General features: G+C 36.7%; 2 protein-coding genes and 1 long non-coding RNA gene across 4 annotated transcripts in view; 2 read left to right on the forward strand and 1 right to left on the reverse strand.

The window, feature by feature from the left end:
• Positions 1 to 7,188: 7,188 nt before the first annotated feature.
• Positions 7,189 to 11,616, reverse strand: mrps16 (mitochondrial ribosomal protein S16). The gene is made up of 4 exons (XM_056255322.1): positions 11,452 to 11,616; positions 11,304 to 11,330; positions 7,458 to 7,718; positions 7,189 to 7,333 (listed from the first exon to the last, which is right to left on the reverse strand). The coding sequence occupies exons 2-4, from the start codon at positions 11,314 to 11,316 to the stop codon at positions 7,218 to 7,220; spliced, it is 390 nt and encodes a 129-aa protein (XP_056111297.1). The 5' UTR covers positions 11,317 to 11,330; positions 11,452 to 11,616; the 3' UTR covers positions 7,189 to 7,217.
• On the forward strand, positions 7,267 to 17,933 carry LOC130088526 (uncharacterized). Its single transcript, XR_008807477.1, has 3 exons — positions 7,267 to 7,378; positions 14,569 to 14,696; positions 17,694 to 17,933. It is a non-coding gene; the product is annotated as an uncharacterized LOC130088526 (long non-coding RNA).
• Positions 17,934 to 20,959: 3,026 nt separating this feature from the next.
• The window catches only part of pax7a (paired box 7a), a 64,509-nt gene continuing 57,871 nt past the window's right edge, over positions 20,960 to 27,597 (forward strand). Inside the window, exons 1-5 of one of the 2 annotated variants that reach the window (XM_056255324.1) lie at positions 20,960 to 21,381; positions 22,870 to 22,986; positions 24,069 to 24,304; positions 24,470 to 24,614; positions 24,817 to 24,945. In XM_056255324.1, the coding sequence (XP_056111299.1) occupies positions 22,902 to 22,986; positions 24,069 to 24,304; positions 24,470 to 24,614; positions 24,817 to 24,945 (595 nt within the window). In that variant the 5' untranslated portion in view covers positions 20,960 to 21,381; positions 22,870 to 22,901. Of the gene's footprint in view, positions 21,382 to 22,341; positions 22,987 to 24,068; positions 24,305 to 24,469; positions 24,615 to 24,816; positions 24,946 to 27,597 lie in introns of those variants that run through there. The other variant, XM_056255325.1, reaches the window with a different exon arrangement.

Consider the following 27,597-nt stretch of genomic DNA (forward strand, 5'->3'; position numbering starts at 1 on the left):
TGTCCTGCATCCTCAATAAACAAGCTATAGTTAGTGCAAAATGCAGCCGCTAGAGTTCTTACTAGGTCAAGAAAATATGATCATATAACACCAATTTTATCATCTCTACACTGGTTACCTATCAAGTTCCGTATCAATTACAAAGTACTATTACTGACCTATAAAGCCCTAAATGGTTTAGCTCCTGTGTATTTAATGGACCTTCTATCGCCCTACAATCCATCGCGTTCTTTAAGATCACTAAATTCGAGGCTTCTAGTCATTCCTAGGATATCTAAGTCCACTAAAGGAGGGAGGGCGTTCTCACATTTAGCTCCTAAACTCTGGAATAGCCTTCCTGATATTGTTCGAGGCTCTGACTCGCTGTCCCAGTTTAAAACTAGATTAAAGACGCATCTTTTTAGCCAAGCATTTACATAATGCTTACCTTTTATAATACTGCTGAATCAGATCAAATGCATTTAATACTATAAAACTTGAAGAGACTGTAGGTTATCTGTATAGGTTGCATAGTATTTGCAGTCATTACGTTCCTGTGTATATTGCGTGAATGACGGGTGGTTGGGCAGATATTGTGTTGCGGTAGGTAGTATGCCATACGGAACCGTTGTCCACTGAAACTGCCTATTCACGCACCAGTGGGGCTCGACAGCCTTAGTCAACGGGTTGGCGCGTATGGTTGGGCTGCGGAGAGATTGTGAGATTGTGGTTAGGTCTCAGCAGCAGGAGGGACGTAGAGGTCAGTAAGCTGGGCTGAGTTGAGAGGGGGACGGAGGGGGGTGATTTTGGGACGCAAGAGTCACTGTCTTCATGTTTTGTCATTTACGCCTGTGTTATGGAAATAACAGTGAGGAGTCCATTACAATAATCCACCCTGCTGGTGATGAAAGCATGCACAAGTTTCTCCAAGTCTTGACTTGAAACAAAGCATCTAATTCTTGCAATATTTTTCAGATGATAGTATTTAGTTATTGCTTTGACATGACTACTGAAACTAAGGTCTGACTCTAGAGACACACCCAGATTCCTCACTTGATTTTTAGTTGTTAGACCCCTAGCGTCAAGGTATGCATTCACCTTGAGAACTTCATCTTTGTTTCCAAACGCAATGACTTCAGTTTTGTCTTTGTTTAACTGAAGAAAGTTATGGCACATCCAGCTGTTCACTTCATCAATGCATTGGCACAGGGAGTCAATGGGGCTGTAGTCGTTAGGCGATAGGGCTAAGTAGAGCTGTGTGTCGTCTGCATAGCTGTGGTAAGCAATTTGGTTCTTTCTCATTATTTGGCTCATTGGGAGCATGTACAGGTTGAATAGGAGTGGCGCAAGAATTGAGCCTTGAGGGACTCCACAAGTCATGGATGTCCACTCAGACTTATGGTCTCCTATACTCACATAATAACCTCTCCCTTCTAAGTATGACCTGAACCATTTTAGGACTATCCCAGAAAGCCCCACCCAGTTTTCCAGCCTGTCAAGAAGTATGTCGTGATCGACAGTGTCAAATGCAGCACTGAGGTCGAGTAGTACCAGCACTGATAATTTCCCTGTATCAGTATTTAAGCGAATATCGTTTATTATCTTTATGAGCGCTGTCTCTGTGCTGTGATGCGATCGGACACCAGATTGAAAATTGTCAAAGTATCCATTCGAGATTAAGAATTTGTTCACCTGATTGAAGACAACTTTTTCAATGATCTTGCCTATGAAAGGAAGATTTGAGATCGGTCTATAGATGCTTAATATAGTCTTATCCAGATTGATCTTTTTCAGGAGGGGCTTGTAAGGGGTATACAGTCAAAGACACCGAACCAGATATGAAGAATGAAGACCTGGAGTCAGAATTATAAAAAATTAAAGAAAAGTTTTACTGAAGATAGTTTGCATTTTCATCAGCAGAAGTCAGCTTCAAGACTCACACAGGAGTTCGTAGGCCGCCCCGCTTACAGTTACAAAGATCACAGCAGTTATACCATTTCCAAGGTCTAAGCTACGTCATTGCTTACAGGGTGAATGATTCTCATTGGCTAAGAAACATGAAAGCCTAAACAATTTAACACATGTGAGGAGATAGGGGTGCCTATCGCCATTAGTAAAGATAGTTGTCGTCCACTCATTGGATTTAGGTCTGTGGTGGCCTCGCAGGTTAGTGAAGGGCGCCGGGGTGTCTGGTCCGACCGTCCAGAACCTACATAGAATGTCATACGAACACACACACAAATAACAGACACTAGCAAATAACAGCTCCCATCAAGGCTGAAAAGAGTCTGAGCTCCTTATTATCAGTTAAGTATACCAAAACATAATGCTAAAACATTCACTCATTTAGGAGAAAAACAGATAACTGGCATTTACTCCCAAGGAAGGAAATATACTGGAAAGAATACATTTTAATACAACAATTAAAGTTTGATAGTAACGCTCAATATAGCTTGACCATATGTCCAGCGAAGAATCATATGTGCCCACGCTGCCTTTAGGACCCTCTAACCTTTCTACTGATCCCAGAGAAAGAGACAAACGGCCTTGTGGGTTACGTGGCCTTCGTGTCCTGCGTGTACTACGTGCAATCTCAAAGTAAGATTGGAATGCACCTAAAAGAAACTGGTTACTTACATCCATGCATTTAAGAAAATATAATTTCACAAGCACAAGAATATAAAAATTATTATGTGATAATGAATATATTTGGTTATTGATTTTTATAAAGGAAGTATATAACCATTCAAAATGATATATGATTATATATGTATTTGAAGAGGCAAGGGATTTTGACCAACCCTTCAGGCTGGACAACTGCAGTTTTCAGGGAGTTTGGAAAACTACCAGAAAGAAGTGAGGCATTAACCACTTTTAGGAGATCTGCTTCTAAGCTGTTTAACACACTTTTGAAGAAAGATGTGGGAAGTGGCTCAAGGGCGCAGGTTGATGTTTTAAGGTGCTGTACGGTTTCTTCCAATATTTTGCCATCAATTTCTTCGAAAATAGACATAGTAACTACTTTCTCAGGTTGTGGTCTGATCTGTCTGACCCCAGAGCAACTCAAGGATGTGCTGATCACCTTTCTGATATTATTGATTTTCTCAGAGAAGAAAGAAGCAAACTCACTGCACTTGCCGTCTGAGAGCATTTCACTGGGAATCTGGCTTGGGGGGTTTGTCAGTCTCTCTACAGTAGCAAAAAGAGTGCGTGTGTTGTTTAAGTTGCTGTTTATAATATTTGAGAAGAAAGTCTGTCTAGCTTTGCCTAGTTCCATATTGAAAGCATGGATGCTGTCTTTGTAGATATTATAATGGACTACAAGTTTTGTCTTCCGCCACATGCGCTCTTCTCTTCTGCATGTTCTTTTCATATTTTGCACAGCTGTTGAGTTTCTCCAAGGTGCTTTTTGTCTACCACTATTCTTCCTGACTTTCACAGGAGCAATATAATCTATTACACCTTTAACCTTCGAGTTAAAATAATCAAGGAGAAAATCAGCAGATATGCTTGGTTTTAAAGATATGGCCTTCATAAATAGCACACTAGTGTTCTCATTTAAGCATCTCTTCTTGACAGACACAGATCTAGCTTCAATGGCACGAGAGATCAATATATCAAAGAAAATACAGAAATGATCAGACAGTGCTACGTCCTTAATAACGATCGATGAAATGTTTAGACCCTTACTGATAAGTAAATCTAGAGTGTGTCCACGATTGTGTGTGGGTCCATGTACATGCTGAGTCAGACCAAAAGTTTTTAAAACAGTTTTGATTTCTTTTGCCATTTTTGTATCATTATCTTTGTGAATGTCTAGGATTAGGCTTAAAGAGTTAGTTCCCCCCAAAATGTAAACTCTGTCAGTAATTACTCTCCCTCATGTTGTTCCAACTCCGTAAGACTTTCGTTCATCTCCGGAACACAAATTAAGCTATTTTTGATTAAATCTACGTCACACGCATCACACAGACACACACATGACCAGCGTCGGCCAATAGTGAGCCTGCGTGTGACGTACAACACAGAAGCGCTGCGCTGTTACACTACGTGAAATCTCACGGCCCACAGAGAAGGAAATGAATAGTTGAATAAAGTCGTTATTTTTGTTTGTTTTTTTTGCGCACAAAAAGTATTCTCGTCGCTTGATAAAGTTAAGATTGAGCCACTGTAGTCACTCGGACTATTTTAACGATGTCTTTAATAACTTTTGGGCCGGCCAGTTTCAATCCCTTAAGAAGCCTATGGAGGAGTGATCCAGCTCTCAGATTTAATCAAAAATATCTTAATTTGTGTTTCGAAGATGAACGAAAGTCTTACGGGGTTGAACAACATGAGGGAGAGTAATTACTGACAGAGTTTTCATTTTGGGGTGAACTAACCCTTTAAGTCTTGTCTGTGAAACCGGGAAAAGTGTCCTGAACTAAGCAAGACAAAAGCGACATTTGGAAGAGCTAGACTGGCCTGAGCAAAGCCCTGAACACTGTAGGGATGGTTGGAACAGTGAAACTGACTGATGTTCTTGTGTAGGTTTCAGTACTGTGCTTATTTTTGTTTCTGAATTGTAGATTTCAATTTATAAGAGTTTGTAGAAAGTGTATTGTGTCTCCCACAAAGTATCCTTTTTTTGTTACAGGCTTTCTTTTTTTACCTCCAGTTTATGATTATACATACAAATAGTTCGATAAATTTATTGCTTTTAATTTTACATTTAATTTGAAGTCAAGTCTTGCTTAAATCTTCCAATAATTCTGATTTTTCTTTTGAATAATTTAAATAATCTTGTCTAATAATTTGTTACCTTTATATGCATGCATTTTTTAAGTAGTGTGATTCAGTTAATTTGTAGTTTGCATTGTGTGGCTGATGAATTGAGAACTGTTATGACTTTCAATTGTCGACTTATTTCAATTTAAGACTGCAGCAATAAGTAACACAATTGTGTATAAATGAGTAAGACAAGCTGACATCAATGGTGGAAAGAACGGACATGAAATCTCATTCATGTTTCCACGTTCCATGACATATTACGTGGTGTATTTTAGGGTGTGGACTCGCCTTTGTTTCTCGCTTACTTCTTGAGGATTTTGTATTGACTGATTGTTCTCATCACTTTGCCTGCTTGGCCAACACCAGTGTTATTTTAGAATGATTTATATACTATTATAGTTATGAATTGTTTTTTATACTATTATTTATGAATTTATTTGAATTAGTTTTTATTTTTATATATTATATTTCATTTTGATTTAGTGATGTGTTTTTGTCATTTTTTTTATTCTTTTTTTTATTTTATATATATATATATATATATATATATATATACACTACCGTTCAAAAGTTTGGGGTCGGTACGATTTTAAATACTTTTAAAAGAATTCTCTTCTGCTAACCATGGCTGCGCTTATTTGATTAAAAATACAACAAAAATCAGTTATAGTATTAAATATTATTCCAGTGTAAATCAGCTGTTTTCTGTGTGAATATATAGTAAAGTGTAATTTATTCCTGTGATCAAAGCTGAATTTTCAGCATCACCAGTGTCAGTGTCTTCAGTGTCAAATGATCCTTCACAAATCAGTATAATATGAGGATTTGATGCTCAAGAAACAATTATTATTATTATCAATGTTGAAACAGTTGTTGGTCTGTCAGTTGTACAGTTTTTTTTTTTTTTTTAGGATTCTTTGATAAATAGGAAGTTCAAAAGACTTTTGTAACATTATAAATGTCTTTACTGTACCTTTCGATCAAATTAATTATTTCTTGATAAATAAAAGTATTGATTTCTTTCCTCCAAAAAATAAAAATAAAATTCTCACTGACCCCAAACTTTTGAACGGTAGTGTATATATTTCTACTTAGCTGTTTGTATCCCAGTTTTAGTCAATTTTAGTACTCAACTTATCTTATTTTTTAATCAAAGTTTTTTTTAAGGTTTATATTTAATTTTACTACAACTTTATTTCAATAAAGAAATCTTTTTTTTTTTTTGTTACCAACAACTGAGTGTCCAAGAGTGACGTTTGAGAAATCTTTTTCTTGATAGATTTCATATTTTAACCTTCTGTCTTATGCTGTATAATATAGGCAACACTAAATAAATAAATAAAAATAGCAATAGTGCATTTCTAAAGAGAACAATCCAATTAATTTGTGTAGCGTATTATGTATGTATTGTGGCTTGCCAGCAGAGTAGAGCTGCAGCTGCAGTCTTATAATACTATTACATAATAAAATAATAAAACAAAGTTTAAATGTATAAAACAAAGACACTATTCTATTTCAGCTATTACTCATGTTGGCAAGCCAGAATACACAGCCATTTATACAATCTTTTGACACGCCATTGATAAATTGAATTACACTTTACATGCGTTTTACAACCATCATGAAAGATAAGAAAATAATATTCAAACAGTATTGCATCTTATCTTTCCAACAGCAATCAGATTCACTACATTTACATGGAAATGTCATAGTCTCAACAGTATGTTCTTCTAAAACCATTTACATATTTAAAGTCATTAGAATGCAAAAATATAGCAGCAGCAATTACAGAGCCAAGCAAAATCAAAAACTTTTACTAACATAGTATATGACAAAAGAATGAGCAGACTACGTCAGAGGACTCATTAAAAAACATGTACAGTGTGTAAGAGCCGGGCGTGTGTGTCCGTTAACAAGCACCGTCCCGCATTCCTCTGATTTAAGTTATAGATTTACAAAATGCATTTGCTGGGCTTATAGCTGATGTTTATTACTCTTGTATTTAATAAGCTGACCTCAGAAAGAATTTGTGCCCTCTGACAAATTATAAAAATGATTTAATACCAGTGCATGGGTGTATCCAGTTAAATACATCGGTACATGGCTTTCTATAAAGGAGTTACACAATTGTGTGCAGACATTTGTAGGTTCAGATCAGTTGACCTGAAATTAAACAAAGAACACTGTTCATTTCAACTTTTGAGTTTAGTTTCCCCGGGCCAGATCATTTATTAATTTCTTTTGTTAACTGATCATTAGTTCTCAGTGACGAGAGAATGTGTTTACAACAGTTTAATGATTACAGAATTCACTTTCAGTCTCTTATCTTCCAAGCTGTTTTATATTTTATTGGGTAACAAGGAAATTTGAATCACGTGGAGTTTAAGCCTGTGCTGAAGCTTGTTGCCAAAATCCTTAAAATATATATAAAAAAAACAAAAAACAATCATTAGCACTTTATTTTGGTTTTACTGCTCCACTTGGTCTTGACTGTCTGTTTGAACAACTTCCGTCGAAGTGGCTTTCTGTCTCCGCTCTGCTTCCGTTATTGTCATTGGATGCAGTGGGAAAAATCCAGCCAATCCTACTCGGAGGAAACAAAGATCAGTGTCGCAGAATGTGTGGTAAAGTATGCGGTTATCAGGTGACTTGACTTTTGCTGTAATCGCTAAGCATTGTTTTTAAATGAAAAAATAATTTCTCCTTACCTAGAAGTTTGGCCACTGGTGGTGTTGTATGAGCGCCGCATCCAATCCAGTACTTGATCCTTTCGTAATTGAAGGCGACAAGTTTTTCATTATGAATGTTCGGGAGAGGGTCATATGAGCCCAGCTGCTCGATATATTTACCGTCTCTCGCCCGTTTATTATAAGCAGACACAATGCGGTAGAAAGGTCTGTTAGTGGCGCCTCCTAATGCCAGCCTGATGACCACATGCCCACCGTGATATTTCTTGAGCAGGAAAGATGCTAAAACAAAGACAATGCATAAACACCCTAGTGAAGAAAATATACTACATACTAAGTATACTACAAATTCATTAACACATTGCTTGAGACTAACTGGTATAAATATTATAATTAAACTTTATTTGGAGTACTTCTTTATTGCACAATGCACATTTCTTAATATTAAGCCTATTTAAAATGTTTTAAAGGGATAGTTCGGCCAAAAATGATATTTAACACATGCATTACTCACCCTCAAGCCGTTCGAGATGCATATGTCAATCTTGTTTCAGACGAACACATTTTCAGTTATTTTAGAAAATGTCTTAGACCCTTCAGTGGATACGACTGACTTCCGGCAACGATCGACGCGCGTTCACGGGTGATGGAAGTCGGCGTACGAGGTAGGACGTAGCGTAGGAACCGTCGTGACGTAGAACGAACGCGCCTGCGCAGCCAGAGTGCAGAGCAAAAGAACGTCTACGTCACGACGGTTCCTACGCTACGTCCTACCTCGTACGCCGACTTCCATCACCCGTGAACGCGCGTCGATCGGTGCCGAAAGTCAGATATTTTCATTTATAAAGTTTTAAATATGTATATTTTTTAGGGCTGTCAGTTAAACGCGTTATTAACGGCGTTAACGCAAACCCATTTTAACGGCGTTAATTTTTTTATCGCGCGATTAACGGTCTTTTTGGCCTAGCAAACTTTGTAGGTTGTTTTTCACATGCTTTTGCAACAGGACGGCATGCGGGCCGCTGCGCTATGAAACCCATTAATTTCAATGGCTTGCGGCACGCGAGGACGTTTTGAAAGCGCAAGCGGATCTAGCTAGACCGGAAACAAAACAACAGGCACGCCGCACCCGCACACACTTGTTTGGGCTTGCGAGCCGGATGCGCGAGCGCGAATCTCTCTGCTCGCGCGCGGAATATAATGTGCCGAGCACGAATCTCTCTGCTCGAGTCGCGCGCGCTCTCAGATACACGCTGCTCTTGTAAGAATTTTCTCTGGGCTCACTCAGAGAATATGCCTGCACTTAAAACGTGTTCAGTGCAATCGCGAATCTCTCCTCTTCCCCAGCTAACAATTTTAGGTTATAAGAATGTTTTCATAACGTTCCCATTAAGTTATAAAAACGTTATTTCTGAATGTTATAGGAACGTTCAAAACGTCCAGTTTTGAGTGGATGACGAGCGTGAGACGCCGAAATGGATGCCAATAAGATTCTGAATGGAAAGTTTACTTTTAAAAAGTTGCCAAATGGTTCCATTGACGAGACCAAAGTGATCTGTGTGTTTTGTCGTTGTGAACTGAGCTATCATCATCGCAGCACGTCCAGTCTGAATACCACTTGATGATGGCCAGCACACACACACACACACACACACACACACACACACACACACACACACACAGCTGATGCGAATTCTCCGACCCCTCGTCAATATCAGGACCTCGTCAGTATTTATTTCACCCTTTTATTGATGGACAGTGTTATATTGTGTGAGAGATTATTTGCTCCAAGTGATAATGTTTTAGTGTGAAATTGAACAGTATATGCCAATATTGTTTTCAATAAAAAACATTTGCACAAAGCAAGCCGATCCACTTTTCCATGTTGAAAAGCATTAAAATGAGAAAAAAATAATGGGAAAAAAAGAAATCAAGAGACATTTAGAGTAGATAAAAATGTGCGATTAAATGCGATTAATCGCGAGTTAACTATGACATTAATGCGATTAATCGCGATTAAATATTTTAATCGTTTGACAGCACTAATATTTTTACGACAAAACCGCACGGATTACCCTCAGAAGGCCTTCGTTTATCCCCCTGGAGCCGGATGGATTACTTTTGTGAAGGATATATGCACATTTTGGGACTTAAAGGAGGTGGACCCCATTGCTTCACATTATATCCACTGAAGGGTCTAAGACATTTTCTAAAATAACTGAAAATGTGTTCGTCTGAAACAAGATTGACATATGCATCTCGAACGGCTTGAGGGTGAGTAATGCATGTGTTAAATATCATTTTTGGCCGAACTATCCCTTTAATACCACTATTAGTATAATAGTCTTTAAATGCAAGATATTGAAAGTGTACTTGCAATAGTTCCACTTTAGCACAATCAAATATCCTTAAATATATCTTTAGTCGGACCTCAGTACTATTTTTGCATTAAAGGGATAGTTACATAGGGATAGATGTAAAAATTTGGAACAACTAATTTTGTACTTAAAGGGATAGTTCACCCAAAAATGAAAATGATCCCATGATTTACTGACCCTCAAGCCATCCTAGGTGAATGTCTTTCTTCTTTCAGCCGAACACAATCGGAGTTATCTTAAAAAAATAACCTGGCTCTTCCAAGCTTTATAATGGGAGTGAATAGTATTGAAGTTCCAGAAAGTGCATCCATCCTTCATAAAAGTAATCCATACGGCTCCAGGGGTTAATAAAGGCCTTTTGAAGAGAAGCGATGTGTTTTTTGTAAGAATATCCAAATTAATAAGTTTATGACCTGTAATCACTGGAGTCCGATAACGGCCGAACGTGAGTGTGACCTCTGACCCGACGCATGACGTATTGACAAACGCTGAAGTGCAGAGGATAGAGCAAAAAAAAATAAAAAATCGTCATGAATTAGAAGTCTAAAACGAGAATTTTTTAAAGAGAAATGTTGGAGAAGCTTGAGTTTCGATAGATCTGTTTTTTTGGGCTTCAAATTACCATTCACTCCCATTACAAAGCTTGGAAGAGCCAGGATATTTTTAAATACAACTCAGATTGTGTTTGGCTGAAAGAAGAAAGTCATATACACCTAGGATGGCTTGAGGGTGAGTAAATCATTGGATCATTTTCATTTTTGGAACAATATCCCTTTAAGTACAAAATTAGTCGTTCCAATTTAGCAGACTTTAAGTAGGCAATATCAATTTAGTATTCCAAAAGTACGATTGCAGGTATTTATATTAAGTACATACATATGAAAATGTATTTCTGGTATACGGGCTATACCAAAATGAATTTGAAATATATGGAGCCCCTAAAGGGACCTTTGCGAAAATAGAAATATACAGACTTTCACTTGCTCACGAGTACGTTTCTGAAAGTCTGTATGTTTTTATTTTTGCAAAGGTCCCTTTAAGGGCTCCGAGTCCGAAGTAATACATTTATTTTATGCTATTTATTTTTCACTAGGGCAGCAGAGGCAGTGTTTTGTATCAGAAACATGAGGTTTTAATTCTGAAGTAAAGCAGGAAGACTCCTGGTCATGGATGCTACATTTTAGGTGCCTTTTTTATTTGACACACATTTCAGAATATGGAGTCTCAACTTCAGATGTTAAGTTGAATCTTGTGTGTTATGCTGCCTTCACGTGCTATCGGAATTATCGGAAATAAGTTACTAGTTTCCTAGTTAATAAATAGGACACGAACGCCCTCTCAAGTCAAAATTTGAATGCGATAAGATCACGACTTCAGAAGTGCAAGTAGGATATTTCCGACAGCACGAGAAGCCAGCATTAGATTAGAGAAACATCCCAAATGTGAGTCTCCAGGACCAAAATAGCGTCATAGCATTAACAGTACTTACACAAATGGACCATGATTGACAGATTCCCTGTTGACAACAAAAAATAGTAAATAAAAAAAAACATATTTATAAAATGCCATAATGACCAACTAAAATAATTGAGAGCATGCATAATATGAACCAGTTTTCGCGTAAAACCCCCACATACCTTATAAATCCGGTAACTGCATGCAGAAACGTCTGTAATATTATAAAAATATAAGCTTAACGTGTTTGTGGTAGCGCTTGAACACATACAATATAAAGACAGTCAACAACATGACATTCGCAAGGGCGCCGACATGTTTTCTTGCGGACCGGAAGTGTTTCTTGATCCTACTATTGCAAAGGCTTTGCTTATGAATATTAAGTACTTTCCGTGACGTCAGTATGTTCTCAACCGCAGCGTAACGTCATTAATATTCATGTCTATATATGCTGCGTCGGTGTAATGTGACAAGTATAGACACTAGGTGGCGGTATTGTTCTACGAAGACCTGTTTTGCTTTTTGAAAACACGAATTTTACAATAAACAGTTTATTTATTCCTTTACTGTCTATGATTTATTCAGACCTATGATTCAGACGTACAGTACTGGTCAAAGGTTTGCAAACATTACTATTTTTAATGTTTTAAAATAAATCTTTTATGCTCATACATTTATTTGATCAAAAATACAGAAAGAAAATTAATATTGTAAATTATTATTATTATTATTATTATAAATATTAAATTAAATATTATTATAAATGTAATTTTCTATTTTAATACAGGCTACTTTAAAATATAATTTATTTCTGTGATCAAAGCTGAGTTTTCAGCATAATTTCTTCAGTGTCACATGATCCTTTAGAAATCATTCTAATATGATGATGTATTTATCATGTTGGAAACATGAAGTGCTGCTTAATGTTGTTTCTAATTCAAAATAGAAATATTTTCTAACATTAATCTTTACTGTAATTTTTTAAAAATCAATTTAACACATCCTTGCTGAATAAAAATATAAATTTCTTTCAAAAAAGAAAGAAAAAAATTACTGACCCCAAACTTTTGAAGGATAGTGTATATTGTTACAAAAGATTTCTATTTTTAATAAATGCTGTTCTTTTGAACTTTTTATTCATCAATGAATCCTGAAAAAAAGTATCACAGGTTGTAAAAATATTAGGCAGCACAACTGTTAACATAATTGTTGTTAGTATGTTATTAACAACTGTTTCCAACATTGATAATACATCATATTCGAATGATTTCTGAAGGATCATGTGACACAGAAGACTGGAGTAATGATGCTGAAAATTCAGCTTTGATCACAGGAATAAATTATATTTTAAAGTATATTAAAACAGAAAACCATTATTTTAAATTGTAATAATATTTCACAATAGTATATGTTTTATCTGTATTTTTGATTTAAATAAATGCAGGCTGAATGAGCATAAGAGACTTCTTTCAAAAACATTACAAATAGTAATATTTCCAAAATTTTGACCGGTACTGTATATATTTTCACCCTTTTCCTGGCTGTCACACCAGCATGGAAAAGCCCAGCTCTAAGTTGGTGTACTCCCACATCACTGTTTTATAAAGTTTATCGTCATTAAACTTGCCCTGGAAAGTTGAAGTAAGTATTTAAATGAATAAATAGTGAATGGACAGATCCAGATGCAGGGCAAACCAAATGCATCTTTTATGGTGGATCAGCAGAGAGAGTTGAGCTGAAAACTCCCATTCTTTTCACGTGTGTCTGATGCTCTTGTGAAGATCTCATGCTCCTGTGGACCATAAGACAAGCTTTTAAGGCCGTAATCATCCGTGACTGTCCTGTCCAGCTTGTTCGGATGACCAGATAACGCACCAGAAAAAAAGAGAATTCCTCACTTAAGGACAAGGTCTGTTTAAAGCAACAAGATTTTGATATTCCCTCTATATACTATGTTTATATGATAAGTGTAAGTGGTTGAGCCAGTGTCAAATCATTTAGAAGTTTTGTAATTAGTGGTAAATAAGTTGATAATCTTCGCTATAAGACCACAGCAGAGAACATAAATCGGCTGATAATGTATAAATAAATGCTTTTTAGACCTTCAGTTTTAGTTTTCAAGCAACTTTAATCCACTGTTCCTGTACCAAATATCAATTTAATATTTATTTAAGTGAAAAATAAACCCCAGAATGAATAGAAAACAAGCAAATCCACCGAATCTATTATGCCCATCATCATAAATACAATCCAAACTGAAGATGATTGACTCATTATATGCCACCATTTCATCGTAATGGTTTTAATCTGCTTTTTTAACATTATGGTGTGGAGGAGACAGAAGCTGGTTATGGACTATATTTTGGTAAATATAAGATTTTGACTCAAATGCTCAAATGTTTTTGTTGTTTTAGTAGTTGTTTTAAATGTTGGATTCAAACACCATCATGTTTGTGCTAATATGAGTTAGTAACCACATTGACATAAAATTAATGTACCGTATGTAACAGTATATAGAGTATAATGATGATTGATATTAAACAAATGATTGAACTGACAAGGTCTGGTTGGGGCAAGTTGTCACGTGTTTTCTTGCAATTTTATACAATTTATCAACACATTCGCATCCCAAGGCGTCATCTAACTACACTTTTGACCATGCGTCAACATGCCGACGCATATGGTACCCTTTAAGCGTCAATATGAGACGCTCATCCTCAGGCGTCATCTAACTGACGCTTTTGACCATGCGTCTAAATCCGACGCACATGGCACCCTTTAGCGTCAGTTAGATGACGCTTCCCTTATGGGTAGGTTTAGGTCTGGGGTAGGGTTAGGGTTAGACCACTAGGAGGCGCGTCTCTTAAGGGGTACCATGTGCGTCGGCATGTTGACGCATGGTCAAAAGCTCAGTTACATGACGCCGTGGGATGAGAACGGGCTGAATTTATTACTTACAATATCTGTTGACCAAAACAATGGATTAATTTTTTTTTATGCAACCTTTTTTATTTTTGCTGTTTCATGAATTGCTGTGTTTCATAATTGTGTTCCTACACAAGATACCAGCTACATGGGGCAAGTTGTCACAAAAAACGGCCCAACATGTTCAGTAGCTTGATGCTTATTTTAAAGGCCTTCTTTGGACATTTACTATGATTCAAGCTTGGAGACTATCCAGTTAAGGGAACTGTTGTGGCGCTCCTCATTAATATAACAGATATTATATACCTGCGTTCACAGTCTGTTTTACAGATGTGACTGTTTTAAGTGTGAGCATGTGATCTGTTATCTTACAGGGTGAAGAGAGTTTGGCTTCACGAGTCATGGATCAAATGATCTGTTTTATCTGTCATGGGCTTGTGGATGGATTCACTGAAACTAATTCGGACTGCATGCAAAATGGATCCTGCCACTTTCATCATGGGTAAACAGAGAGTTTCCTTCATTCTGGTGAAAAGAGGGATGCTAACTGATTAAGACATCTCGGTGTGTTTATCACATGTGATTAAGGTTTGTAAGAGTCTCATGACTCTTTTATTTAAGAGCAAAACATAAGCTTATACATTCATGTTTGTAACTTTTAATGAATGTTTGATTTACAGGGTCTCCGCTTCTATATCAGAGGGTGTAAACAGAAACTGTTATAGCGCATTTTCCACACTAGCAATGTCAAAACTCTTGATTGGGTAAGTAAATATTAAATATGCATTAATGGCATGTAAACCAAACATCGGCATTGACCAAACTGAAGTGCTCATGATATTACAGTTATGCATACACTCTAAACAATGCTGGGTTGTTTTAACCCAAATTTGGGTCAAATATGGACAAACCCAAATGTTGGGTTAAAAATGTCATTTAAAATCTTAACCCAACTTCAACTTTCACTTTCAACTGTACGTTTTTTTAATTCCATTTTTAACCCAACATTTGGGTTTGTCCATATTTGACCCAAATTTGGGTTGAAACAACCCAGCATTTTTTAGCAAACCACTGTCAAACCATTTGAATGTATTGCAATTAAGTAAAATATTAGGTTCTATTCTATTATTCATAAAATAATAGATTTTAACATTGTAACATTGCAACTTCAAACCATTTCACTTTGTTTCTTGATGAAATCTTACGTTTATCTTAACCATAAACTTTAGTAAATGGCCTTCGTCCAGCAATTTGCATGTGAATGTGGCATCTGTAAATGAAAGAAATGAGAGAACGATTCCAGAGATGCCACGATCAGATCAGTTTGAGTGGCCTTGTATACGTAGATTGGTCCTGGAGGATGATGGAAACACATCATTCCCATTGAAGGGCTTTATGGACGTAAAAGCCTTCTTTTTTTTTTGGAGTCGGGCAGATTAGATGAGATCTCGTCTCCTCTTCATAGCGTGCCTTTAGCCGAGAGGGCGGTCAGGCCAGACAGTGGCAGCGCAGGATAGTCACACTTCATTAAAGATAAGAGCTCTCACCCCTACGTTTAAGAAAGATACTTAACTCACTGTGACCTCCCTGCTGGGTCGCGACCTGATCACACTCTGGAGTGTCCAGGCCCTGTTTGAGCGCGCAAGTTCAAGAGGTCAGACTTCAGTTCGCAGGACGCAAGAGGATATGGCCCTATAGCCTGTCTGTTCGTCTGAAGTTTCCCTGAGATCACAAAGACAGTTTTGTAGAAAACCAAGGTCGTATTCTTCAAAAACATACATAAATCTAGCGAATGGAGTGCAATACATCTGAGGCATTCTTCACATTTGAATGACAAATAAACTACCATGATAAAAAAGCTGAAAAGAGCATCTACGCTCTCAAAAATAAAGGTTCTTTGTCGGCATTCCATGGAACCTTTCCATTCCACATAAGGTTCTTTAGATTGTTCGAATGTTATTCACACTAAGAAAAAAAGGGTTATTGTAAGAACGCTTGACTGAAAGGTTCTTTGGGGAACAAACAATGGTTCTTCTATGGCATCGCTGCGAAAACCACCTTTAGGAACCTTTATTTTTAAGACTGTATATGTATTATTTTTCTTTGTGATGTCACAAATGTGCTTTTTTTAGTAGTAATCTAGAAATACAGCTATATGTTTTTTTTTCTTTCTTTTTTTAACTGAATTAAATCTATTCATTTATAACATTTCTTATTTAGAAATCCTAAAACTTGATTTCGATTTTTTTTTTTTTTTTTTTTGGATTTTAAATCTTAGATTTATATATATGTGACACAACAGTGTTCTTATCTGATTTTTTTTTTTGATTTTTTTTTGTTAAAAAGAAAGAAACTGAACAGAAGGGGCTCATTTTTAAGAAAATTGAAATTTTATCCCACCACAAGGATGTCAAAAGGGGTAATCAGGAACACAGCAGGATCTTAATTTGGGTCAATAGATCTTGATATCAGTTTAATGTCCATGGTGTTCTGGGCAGAGCAATGGCTCCTTTACAGAGGATTTACCCGCTGCAATATGTTTTTCTAACCCTAAAGTCTAACTTTAGATAGATTTAGATTGCTGTATTCAAAGAAAAATGTTCATTTCTGTGTGGAGTTTGCATGTTCTCCCTGTGTCTGCATGGGTTTTCTCCCGGTGCTCCGGTTTCCCACACACACAAAAAAACAAAAAACATGCAGTATAGGTGCATTGGAGGCGCTAAATTGTCCGTAGGTGTGAATACGTGTGTGTGTGTGAGTCCCAAGCCATGTAATGGGAAGGGTCAGGGAAACACCTGGCGACCTACCCCGGAAAATCATCGCCAAGAAAACTCATGGACAATCTCTCACGTATGGCAAGAGATGGCTTATAGAATCACCAATAGTCGGATGCAATTGAATGAAACTGAACCAAATGTTTCATGCTTTTCATATTGTTAGTTTCTTTCTGGCACTGGAATGTGTTTGACAGAATTCATAATTGGCACTTCATTTGCGAGATAAAATGTAATTAAAATATTCATGAGCATGTTGTAATTGAAACATGCACTTGGGTTGATCTCAGGTCATTTTAGTCAGTGTAAATATTATTTAAAAAATAACCTGATGAATGATATTACAAAAAAAAGAAAAGAAACAAAGCTACCAGACAAAGCTAAATTGTTCTTCTGTTGGGCACTTCTGGTAATGGAAGTTGCTTTGGATAGAGTTTAATGTTGCTATGGGCCAATAGGTCAATATCTGCGCTTCATGTCTTAGCACATTTTGAGGATTATTAGTGCAGGGCATTGGCTTCTTGACTTTATAAAGCCATATTGGATTCTGTGGGTGAATTTCTACAATCACTTATAGCTAAATTATGCTACTTTTTCATTGCTCACTCTAATCGTGGTCTAAAGAAGCGCCCTGACATTCCATTCATATTTATACATTAAAGCAAGATTCGTTTGAAATATCTTTGTATTTAAATGACAAAGACAGGTGACACGTCTGCTTTTAGGTGATAAGGCATTCTGGCAATGCAGAGGACTATCTTTTCAACTGCTGTTTACCAATAAGTGTCTAAGACGTCTGCAGCTCGCCTTGATCGGCCCCCACATTCCTGTGTTCCTTAAGGAGTCCCCTCAAACACGAGGGGTTCTTCTCCTCCACTCCACTCCATCTCTGCAATCCAGCCGGCCTCCTACTGCGCTCCTCTAAAGCCTGTCAGAGGGGGGAGTCTCCAGATGCATGTGCTTCCAGGCATGGGAGTGTATACTAGTGCCTTCCATATAAAGGAATTGCAACATCTACTTTTCAAAAACTGCACTTGGGAAAAGTGAAACTTCAAAACGATGTGAACATGAGATGCAACACAAAAGGCTGCACATTTTTTGGTTTTGATTTCACCTTTCACCAAGAAGTGAGGTGGATGAAAACATGCATGGGTAAAAAAAACTTACATTGAAGGAGGGACTTATCAAGAGACCATGGCTGCATCCGAAATACCACATACTACCCTACTATATAGTTGGCAAAAAATCAGTATGCGACAAGAGTATGTCTGAATTCACAGTGCTCTCACAGACTTCTGGAAAGATTCTGAGTGTGCATACGATGGACACTTTAGTATCCCATGAGGCCACGGGAAAGGATTTGTGAAAGGCAGTGAAGTGACACCGGTAGGTCACATGACAGTGACAACATGGTGAGTGTTCAGATTAAATTCATATTATATAGAACATACTTTTTTAGCGGCCATGAAGTAATAATAGTAGATACTTGAGAGTATGTGATTTTGGACGCAGCCCATATCAGCCATAAATTAGCATGCTTTTGCATGGACAAGCACACAAATTTCTACAGAAAATTCTAATTATATTTAGAAAAATCTACTCTTTTAGTAGATTTTTCAAAATACAATTAGAATTTTCTGTAGAAATTTGTGTGCTTGTCCATGCAAAAGCATGCTAATTAGGTTTTTTTTTATTAGGTAACCTTAAAAATTAGGTTATGCATTATCAACTAAAACAGTTTAGTGTTTAAATTGCAGTTTAACATACCCTTTTGGTCCTCTCTCTCTCTACTTTGCTTTGCTTTTTAGTAAAAGTGGATTTTTTTTTAGTCAGCATTGGTAGCTATATTTATCTGTAAATTTACAGTATTAAATCCAAGGTATAACCAGTAGAAATAGCTGTTTTTGAAAACATTGGAGTGGGGTGGGTAGCACAAGTTGAGATTGAGTTAAATTTTGATATAGTTGATATAACTTATATATCTCTGAAAGATTTTAATTTTCCATGTGCATGTCACGTGTCATTTCTCATAGCGATAGAAACTGTGAAGTTACCAGCGACCTTGTTCACACACGCAACTCAACACACTTTCACTCTCTCCGTCTGATAAAATAATTCTACTTGGTAAGCAATAACACATTGTGATAATTCTCCGCAGATGTGAACATGCCTTAGCAAGTTAACAAGAGTCCGTGGGGAGTGTGGACAGCATGAAGGAGAGAGGAAGAGGCCTACCGGGCTGCGGTTTGTGTACCGGTTCTCAAACCTGCCAGCAAAGTCTGGAGCTCGTCCAGTGTCTACACACACACACACAGATCCAGCAGGTTACCCAATTTTAACAAAGACCAAATATTCCTGGGATTGAGAAAATTACTACAAAACAGAGAGCCATAACAATGAGTCTGTTCTGGTTTATTTTCAGGACTCGAAGATGGAAGTGAAAGAAGAAATTAAATGTCAGGAAGGGGGAAGCATTTCAGCATTTCTTTTCCCCATTGCTTTTGCCTTTAAAGGGACAGTTCACCCAAAAATGATTTTTTTTGTCATCACTCACTCACCCTCAATTTGTTTGATTCACAAAAGAAGATATTTTGAAGAATGTTGGTAATCAAACATTGACTGCAGCCATTGATTTCCATAGTATTTTTTCCCCTATGGAAGTCAATGGTGTCCATCAACTGTCTGATTACCAACATTCTTCAAAATATCTTCTTTTGTGTTCAACAGAAGACATAAATTATTACAGGTTTGGAACAACACGAGGGTGAGAAAATGATGACAGAACTGTCATTTTTGGGCGAACTGTCCCTTTATAATAATAATAATAATAATAATAATAAACATTTATTTATATAGCACTTTTCATACATGGAATGCAACACAAAGTGCTTCACAAACATGAAAACAAGTTCGCACAATGTCAATATCAAAGAAAAAATTAAAATAAAATAAAAACGTAAAACCCCTTTAAGAAAGACATAAATAAAACCCCTTTCCTTTAAGAAAGGGGTTTTACGTTCAAGGAACGTCTAATGCGCCAGTAACCAGGTGCACTTGATAGTATCATGCTTCATGTGTTGTTCTTATAAAATGTTTCCATTGCAAGAAGGATGTAAAACCAGATTTGCAACATCTTATGTGACATAGTTAACCTATATCGCCTGCTAGTGGACACACATTCATTTACACATGGAGTGAATGCCTCTTCAGTCCAATATTGTCAAGGGCTGTAAAAATATTGTGCAGGTGTTTTCGCTTTATTTCAGGTTTTGAATAATTAAATAATTAATGCACAATTAATCCATATATTCTTTAGGCTTTATTTAGGTAGTTCTAGTGGCAATACTCTCCATGCGATATTGCAATGAGAAGTGTTGGATATTGGATATTATTTTATTTTTCACACATTGTTTTTCTTTAAATTATTGTTCTTCTTTGGACTTATTTGCAATGACTCTTCTACTTAAATTGATATTAAGCTTTTGATTCTGATTTTGAAACCAGTTTATACACTCTTAAAACAATAACGCTGGTTTTTAAATGTTCAGATGAAGAAAACCCTTTTTTGTATACTTTTAAAAGAACAATTTTAGACGATATTGCAGGATGGTAGTTAGACAAATATGTTTAAATAAAAAACAGACATTTAAAGCTGAAATATATGCTCTATAAATAATCGACTCAAAGGTAACCTATAAATTATCCACGCTCAAGTCAACCGGATATTAACTTTAAAGTTTCATGTTTTCATAACATTATCCATGACATCACTTTTGAGTGTCTCTGGAAAGAAATCTGAGCATTTTTTTACCGGCATGTCCTATTCTAACTTGTTTGCAGAACGATCTTAAGATCTAGAGTGTAAAGTTGCAGAAATAAAAGAGATGATTTATAACAAATTTGAGTGCACACAAGAAACTCAATAATCAATTTATGAATACCTTTAATTATATGCACTTTGGAAAGTCAATGTTGTAACAAAATGATGTATGGGGAGAGAAGGGTTAGTGTGCGGTTGTGTAATTTTGAAAAGATTACTATAAATTTTTTGACTAAATCCTAAAGTTCTGTTTTGATAGTTACCTATTATCACCGGTGCGTCTCTGACCCGCGCGCTGCTCACCAGAGCCGGACACTGAGGGTTAGAGCTCCGCTGCCGGGCACCAGGTCCTTCCCTACCGGAACATCTGCATGTGAAATCGCCATTTCACCCCGCCACACTCCCTAATTGTTGTAAAAATTATTTGTGAAATTGCTTTCCACCAGGAGTGTTCGCCACGGCAATTTCCACACAATCTCTGCGCGCGGCGGTCCCACAGAGCCGGACACGCGCACAGCCATTCAACCTAAAGATTCTGGAGGATTTTTATCACATGTGCTGTTAAACGACTCCCAGGTCTCCGGGAAAAACAGGTGAAGTGACTTACACTCATAAAATGAAGTTTCAGCTAGAGTCACGAGGGTTTTTTTCGATCATAATGAACATTTTCTAGTTGTTCAGAAAAAGCATCTGTACGGAAGAACCTTTGAAATATTGGCTTTTTGGTAAACACTTTGTTTTACAGTCCTTGTTACACAAGTTAGCCTACATTTAGTTTCTGTAATTACTACAAACTGTTCATATTACACGCAACTAACCCTAAACCAAACCCTATTACAGTGTACATGTTAATTAATATTACTCAGCACTTAAATGTATTATTACACTGTACCACAGACACCTTAAATAAAGTGTAACCAACTTTTTCAATCTCTAAAGAACCATAGAGTACAACTCTATATCCAGGTTAAATGTATTCTTGTCATATATCTTTTATTTTTCTAATATAGGTATTATTATTAACTATTCAGTCTATTCTATATTGAATATGTCAAATGTTTCAGGCCAAGTCTCTTCATCTTCATCAGTTCTTGTGCATCATCATGACCGTCTCTGACCTCAGGTATAACTGTGCTGAACTTTCTGTTCTTTATTTACACAAAACAATTAGAATCAGATTCTTCATGATGCAACACTGCAAATTGATGGATATCTGCCGTGTTGCTCTTTTCCCCCTGTATACTCAAAATCACTTTATCTTATTTAATAATGATGATAAACATAATTGCACACTGTGAATCTATTAATAAAAATAGTAAGTTATGATATATTCACAAATGTCAAGTTAAAATACACGATTACAATGGTTTTCCCAATGCACACATTTAGGATCACACAGATTTTCCCACTACGATGGCATACAAATATGTTAGTTTTATTGTTTCAAGAGTAGTTTTTTGTATAAAATAAAATATTATATTATATTAAATATATATTGTGTGTGTGTGTGTGTGTGTGTGTGTGTGTGTGTGTGTGTCTACAGAGAGAGTCCAACGCACTAAACTGACGTTTCAGTTCAAATGAGAGATGAATGAAAACTCATTGTAACATTTCCTGTGTTGATTTAGAGGGAGTGGGAGGGCAGTGCGCTTGTGTGTTTTCTGCAAAGTTCCTCCCGATTGGACGAGAGATCTCGGGCATTACCCTTCCTCTCCGTGCTGTAAAAGAGTGCCGAAGAGCCTATGGCAGCGCGCGCTTCCTCCTCCCACTATGTGCGCCAAAGTTGGCCACTTAAACTCCTCTCAGCAGCAAACAGCAGCTGTAATCACAACTAGCAGATCCTCTCACTAATATTTACTCACAGTTGCTTCAGAACACATTGCATGCTTTACTCTGCTCTTGTTTTTGGGTATTCACTGTAAGAACAACTTTTCTTCTGCACACTGGGCATTGTCCACTGGTGCGTGTGTGTGTGTGTGTGTGTGTTTGGATTTCTTTTTAAATTCTTTGGATCCGTTACAGTTTCCACGGCGCAAACAACACTGGAGCTTTCCGTGTGATTGATTTCTTTCATTTATTAGTGAGAGTTTCAATAGTTTTGGGAGTAGCTGGAATGGCTACTTTACCAGGAACAGTTCCTCGAATGATGCGGCCAGCTCCAGGCCAGAACTACCCCAGAACCGGATTCCCATTAGAAGGTACGAAAACTACTTATTTTTCTTCTTCTTATTATTATTATTATTATTTAAAAAATTACATCACATAGGCCTATTTATAATTTTAAAATACTGAGTTTTTTTAGAATTAAAAAATAGATATTTTTTGTCTAGCACTCTTTTACGCGATAGTGATACGATTAAAGAAACGAAATAATCTGAAATATGACCGAACAAGAGTTAAAAAAAATAGCACAGTTCATAGTTATGAAATCAGTGATTTAATAATTGACAACAAAGAGATTTTTCTGGCAGCATTATGAGTAAAATGCTCCAGTCTGGACGTATGATTTCCATACGCAGCTCGCGCATTAAATGGGAACGTCTTTCCTATCGAGTGAATTCGTGCTTAAGAGCAGTTTGACGAAAGCCTTCCAACCCACGAATCCGGCAATCTGTGGGATTTGCAGAAGTATCTCGCAGCAATGAAGGGAAATAAAACTGGCTCAAAGCATCACACTAATATTTGTGTTGCATGACTGGGAATAATCGAGGTTTAAAGTGGCACATCTTTAGTGCCTCTTGAATGGCAATTAGTGTCCTCAAGTGTTACATCCTCTCCTAACGCATCAGATAGGCTGATAGTATAGAGGGATTCTTTCAGGAAAGAAAATGTGTGAGAATGAGATTTTTTTGGATTGATTCTGCAGGCTTTGATTAATCATCATTCGCATCTTCCAATAAACACAAGGCGTTACGCACGATTACGTGATAAATGATATTAGCTGATGTGATATGATTAATCAGAATGACAGCATGTAGATGTTTTTGTGATAAATTCGGTGCAAAGCCTAGATGACTCACAGAATTTGTGAGTTTATCCTCAAAACTAGTCCACAAGTAAAGTAGCCTTGTGTTTTGACAACATTATGTGTAATTTTACGTTGCACAAAACTGCGTAATTGCAAGATGTTCAACAAAATGTAGATTTAGGTCATCAATATCACAAATTTAATTGCACAGTTAACATGGGTATTGTAAAGTGTTACTTTCTCTATCTTACAGAGTATGCTATTGTTTCCTTCTTTCAATCGCCCTTTTTGGGCCTGAATGTTTTCCCGCAGTCTCAACGCCTCTGGGTCAAGGTCGAGTGAACCAGCTCGGTGGAGTTTTCATCAACGGAAGGCCTCTGCCGAATCATATCCGACACAAAATAGTGGAAATGGCCCATCACGGCATCCGACCCTGTGTGATCTCCAGACAACTGCGGGTCTCACACGGCTGCGTGTCCAAAATCCTCTGTCGGTACCAGGAGACCGGCTCCATTCGTCCGGGAGCAATAGGTGGAAGCAAACCCAGGGTGAGTGAACGATTTCACCCTCAAACATTTCGCAATGGAGAGTTTATTAAAAAAGTTCTTAAATCTATATGGAAACGAAGGATTTATAGTAAACAGAATGCGCATTTCTTTCTTCTCCCTGTGTTTTCTCCGCCTCCACATTTTTTTTTTTGTTCTATACTAAAGCAAGTTGCAACACCCGACGTTGAAAAGAGAATCGAGGAATACAAACGCGAGAACCCCGGGATGTTCAGCTGGGAAATCCGGGATAAGTTGCTGAAGGACGGGGTGTGTGACAGAGGCACGGTTCCTTCAGGTGAGGCCTCTTCCGGTAAGCACCATTTCTTTCTTACTGACATTTAGAGGACGTTACGCATTTCACTGCATCTTTTTAAATAATGGATCATTCTGTATATTCGGTTCTGATTAAATTTGGAATTTTGGATTTCGGATATCTATAAATGACAAAAAAAAAATGATCACATTATGATTGTTACACTGGGCGTTACAGTGATTATTATCTCTCTTTATAGTTAGCTCCATTAGTCGGGTTTTGAGAGCTCGTTTTGGCAAGAAAGATGACGATGACGACTGTGATAAAAAAGATGAAGACGGAGAAAAGAAAACCAAACACAGCATCGATGGGATTCTCGGGGACAAAGGTCAGAGGCCTTTACATTTCTCATTGTGTGCGAAAAGATGCGAGGAAACGTGGTGCGTAAAAGTTGTGTATTAAAACGCGAACTCTGCTTTTTGAGGTGTGGATCAGTTGCACTGACAGATCATGATGGACTGGTGCTATAATTGGTGCTGCTGTTGCAATTGATATTTCATTAAGTAGTTATTTGAAAAGGACAGATGCTGCAGTCCTTCATTCTCGCCAGGGGGAATCTGTGCGCCCCCTTGGAAAAAAAATGGCACAAATAGCTCTCATTATTCATGCTACTAGCTGTTCGGTACTTACTCAATTATTTATGTGAGCCCTGACGTCAGGTATTTAGCCTGGTAAATTAATTTGTGTGGCACATTCCATTTCCCTTGCGTTTTAACGACCCCCTAAACGACAACTGACAGTTTGACCCATTTGAGAATCGATGTCAGTTTAAGCAACTACATTACGCGGGACATGTGGACCCGGTGGAGGGACTTGTTTTGGCAACATTTTGCATTTATACATATTATATTATATTATATTATATTATATTATATTATATTATATTATATTATATTATATTATCATGACCTTCATATTGTGAATTGAAAATATGTATTTGAAAACATTTTAATTGAATTGCACAACTATAGCAAACTATATTATAGACTTCATATTTTCGGACATATTAATATATTATTATATTAATATTTAATTTTTTGGCCATAATATATGTAGCTATAATTAAACCTACTATTTTAATTCGAAATATAATATTAGAATTCTAAAAGGTCATATTTGTACTATTGCAATAATGCACTAATGTATTTAATATTGTTTTTATAACAGGTCACATTACGCTTTTGCCTTTTCTTCCCCCAAACGTGGTTATGAACAATCTCGTTTTAAGCCTTTGTAACCTTTAGACTGAGATACAAAAAGAGAAAAAGCACTGGAGCCGGGCAGCAAAAAAGAGTAACTGGACCGATGACCCCCATTCAAAGATCCCAGAAAAGAGGGGAAAACTTTGTACAAAGGGTATAAGAAAAGAAAGGCAGATAAATTATTCAGTGCTCCCTGCTGCTAGATAGTTTTGTAATATGAAGGAGCGTTTAGAATTGTAAGCTCAACATTTCATGGTGCAAAACGACGTCTTTTGTGCGGGTTTAGTTGCGCGTAACTGCGCAGTTGGTTTAAGACAAAGTAAAGCTTCGTTTGCACATATCTGAGTTTCTTTAATTGCTATAGAATGATATATGAATTCATTTGTTAAATAATTATTTCTGTTTTCTCCTAATTGCATGATCTAAATTATGCCAGAGTTATACTTAATTCATAAATATTTTGATATGCGTTTATACACAGGGCGAAACTGATATTCGTTTTTAAACAAGTGCATGAAAACCAACCCCGCTGTTTCTGTCGCTGTCCACTGGTTGTAGTTGTTGTTGGGAATGCTGTGAGTGCGTCATCTCTGGTTTAATGATTCCATAAATCTGTCATTTCCAGTGTCTCATCTTCGGCACAAACACTGAATTCACTGTTAAATTCTTTGAAGGGATTCTTTAAGTTTACCATCCGGATAACATTTAATAATGTTAAGACTATTAGAGCTGCGGTGTGTTGAATGGGCGTCTGTGTCGCTGAGGAGTGTAAGAGCTCGCAGGCACCGGTGAGAAACACACTGATCCTCCAGCAGCTCTTCGCGCACAAACCCTAATGTAGAAGAGCTTTTAAGCCCTGATTAAACTGAGCCCCTTTATTTCTTTTCACTTTCATCTCTAAACGGCTCACAGTGACTCGCCCAGGGCGTAAATTCATGAGATTTTGTGTTTATTTTATATGATCTGGTATTTATTTATTTACATTGATGGATGCTTGCAAACTTTTTTTTTTTAATACAAAATACATTATTTATTTACTTATTTATGTCTTTATAAGGTATTAAATTGATTACATATAAAAAAAAAAAATCTCACATTTTTTCTTTTTGTTGACATTTGTGGCATACATAATAGATGCAAACATTTATTTATTTATTTGTGTTTTATTTATTTTTTATGTTTCATGTTTACATTGATAGGTTCCTGTAAACCTTTTTGGGGTGTACAACATACATTATTTATTTATTCATTCATTTATAAGGTGTTAAATTGATTACAAAGACTAAATAAAAAAAAGTCAGACCTCAAATTTTTCATTTTTGCTGACATTTTTGGCATACAAAATGCATGCAAACATTATTACATTGATGGAATCTCGTAAACATGTTGGTGTATACAACATACATTATTTATTTATTTATTGCATGCGTTTATAGGGTCTTAAATTAATTACGCATTGGACAATCTAGTTAATCAAAAAAGTCAGAACTCAAATTTTTACATTTTGTTTGACTTCTTGCTGCATATAAAATACATGCAACTTTTTATTTACTTATTTGGTGGCTTGTGTTTGTTAGGCTGATCACGCAGTAGGCTAGTTAGGTACAAAAATCTTGTAGGATTTTTTTTTTTTTTTTGCCATATGACAAACTTTTTAAAAACATATTTTGTCTTTTTTGGTCTAAATTGCCTCCACCCTGAGCATCTCCAAGTGCCTAACCTTAATAGCCTTAACCATGACTTCCACATTTGGTTTAGTGGCCATTACAATAATAATA

This window comes from Rhinichthys klamathensis, unplaced genomic scaffold, assembly GCF_029890125.1.
Source record: "Rhinichthys klamathensis goyatoka isolate OS25496 unplaced genomic scaffold, OSU_Roscu_1.1 h1tg000120l_1, whole genome shotgun sequence".
NCBI lineage: Eukaryota > Metazoa > Chordata > Actinopteri > Cypriniformes > Leuciscidae > Rhinichthys > Rhinichthys klamathensis.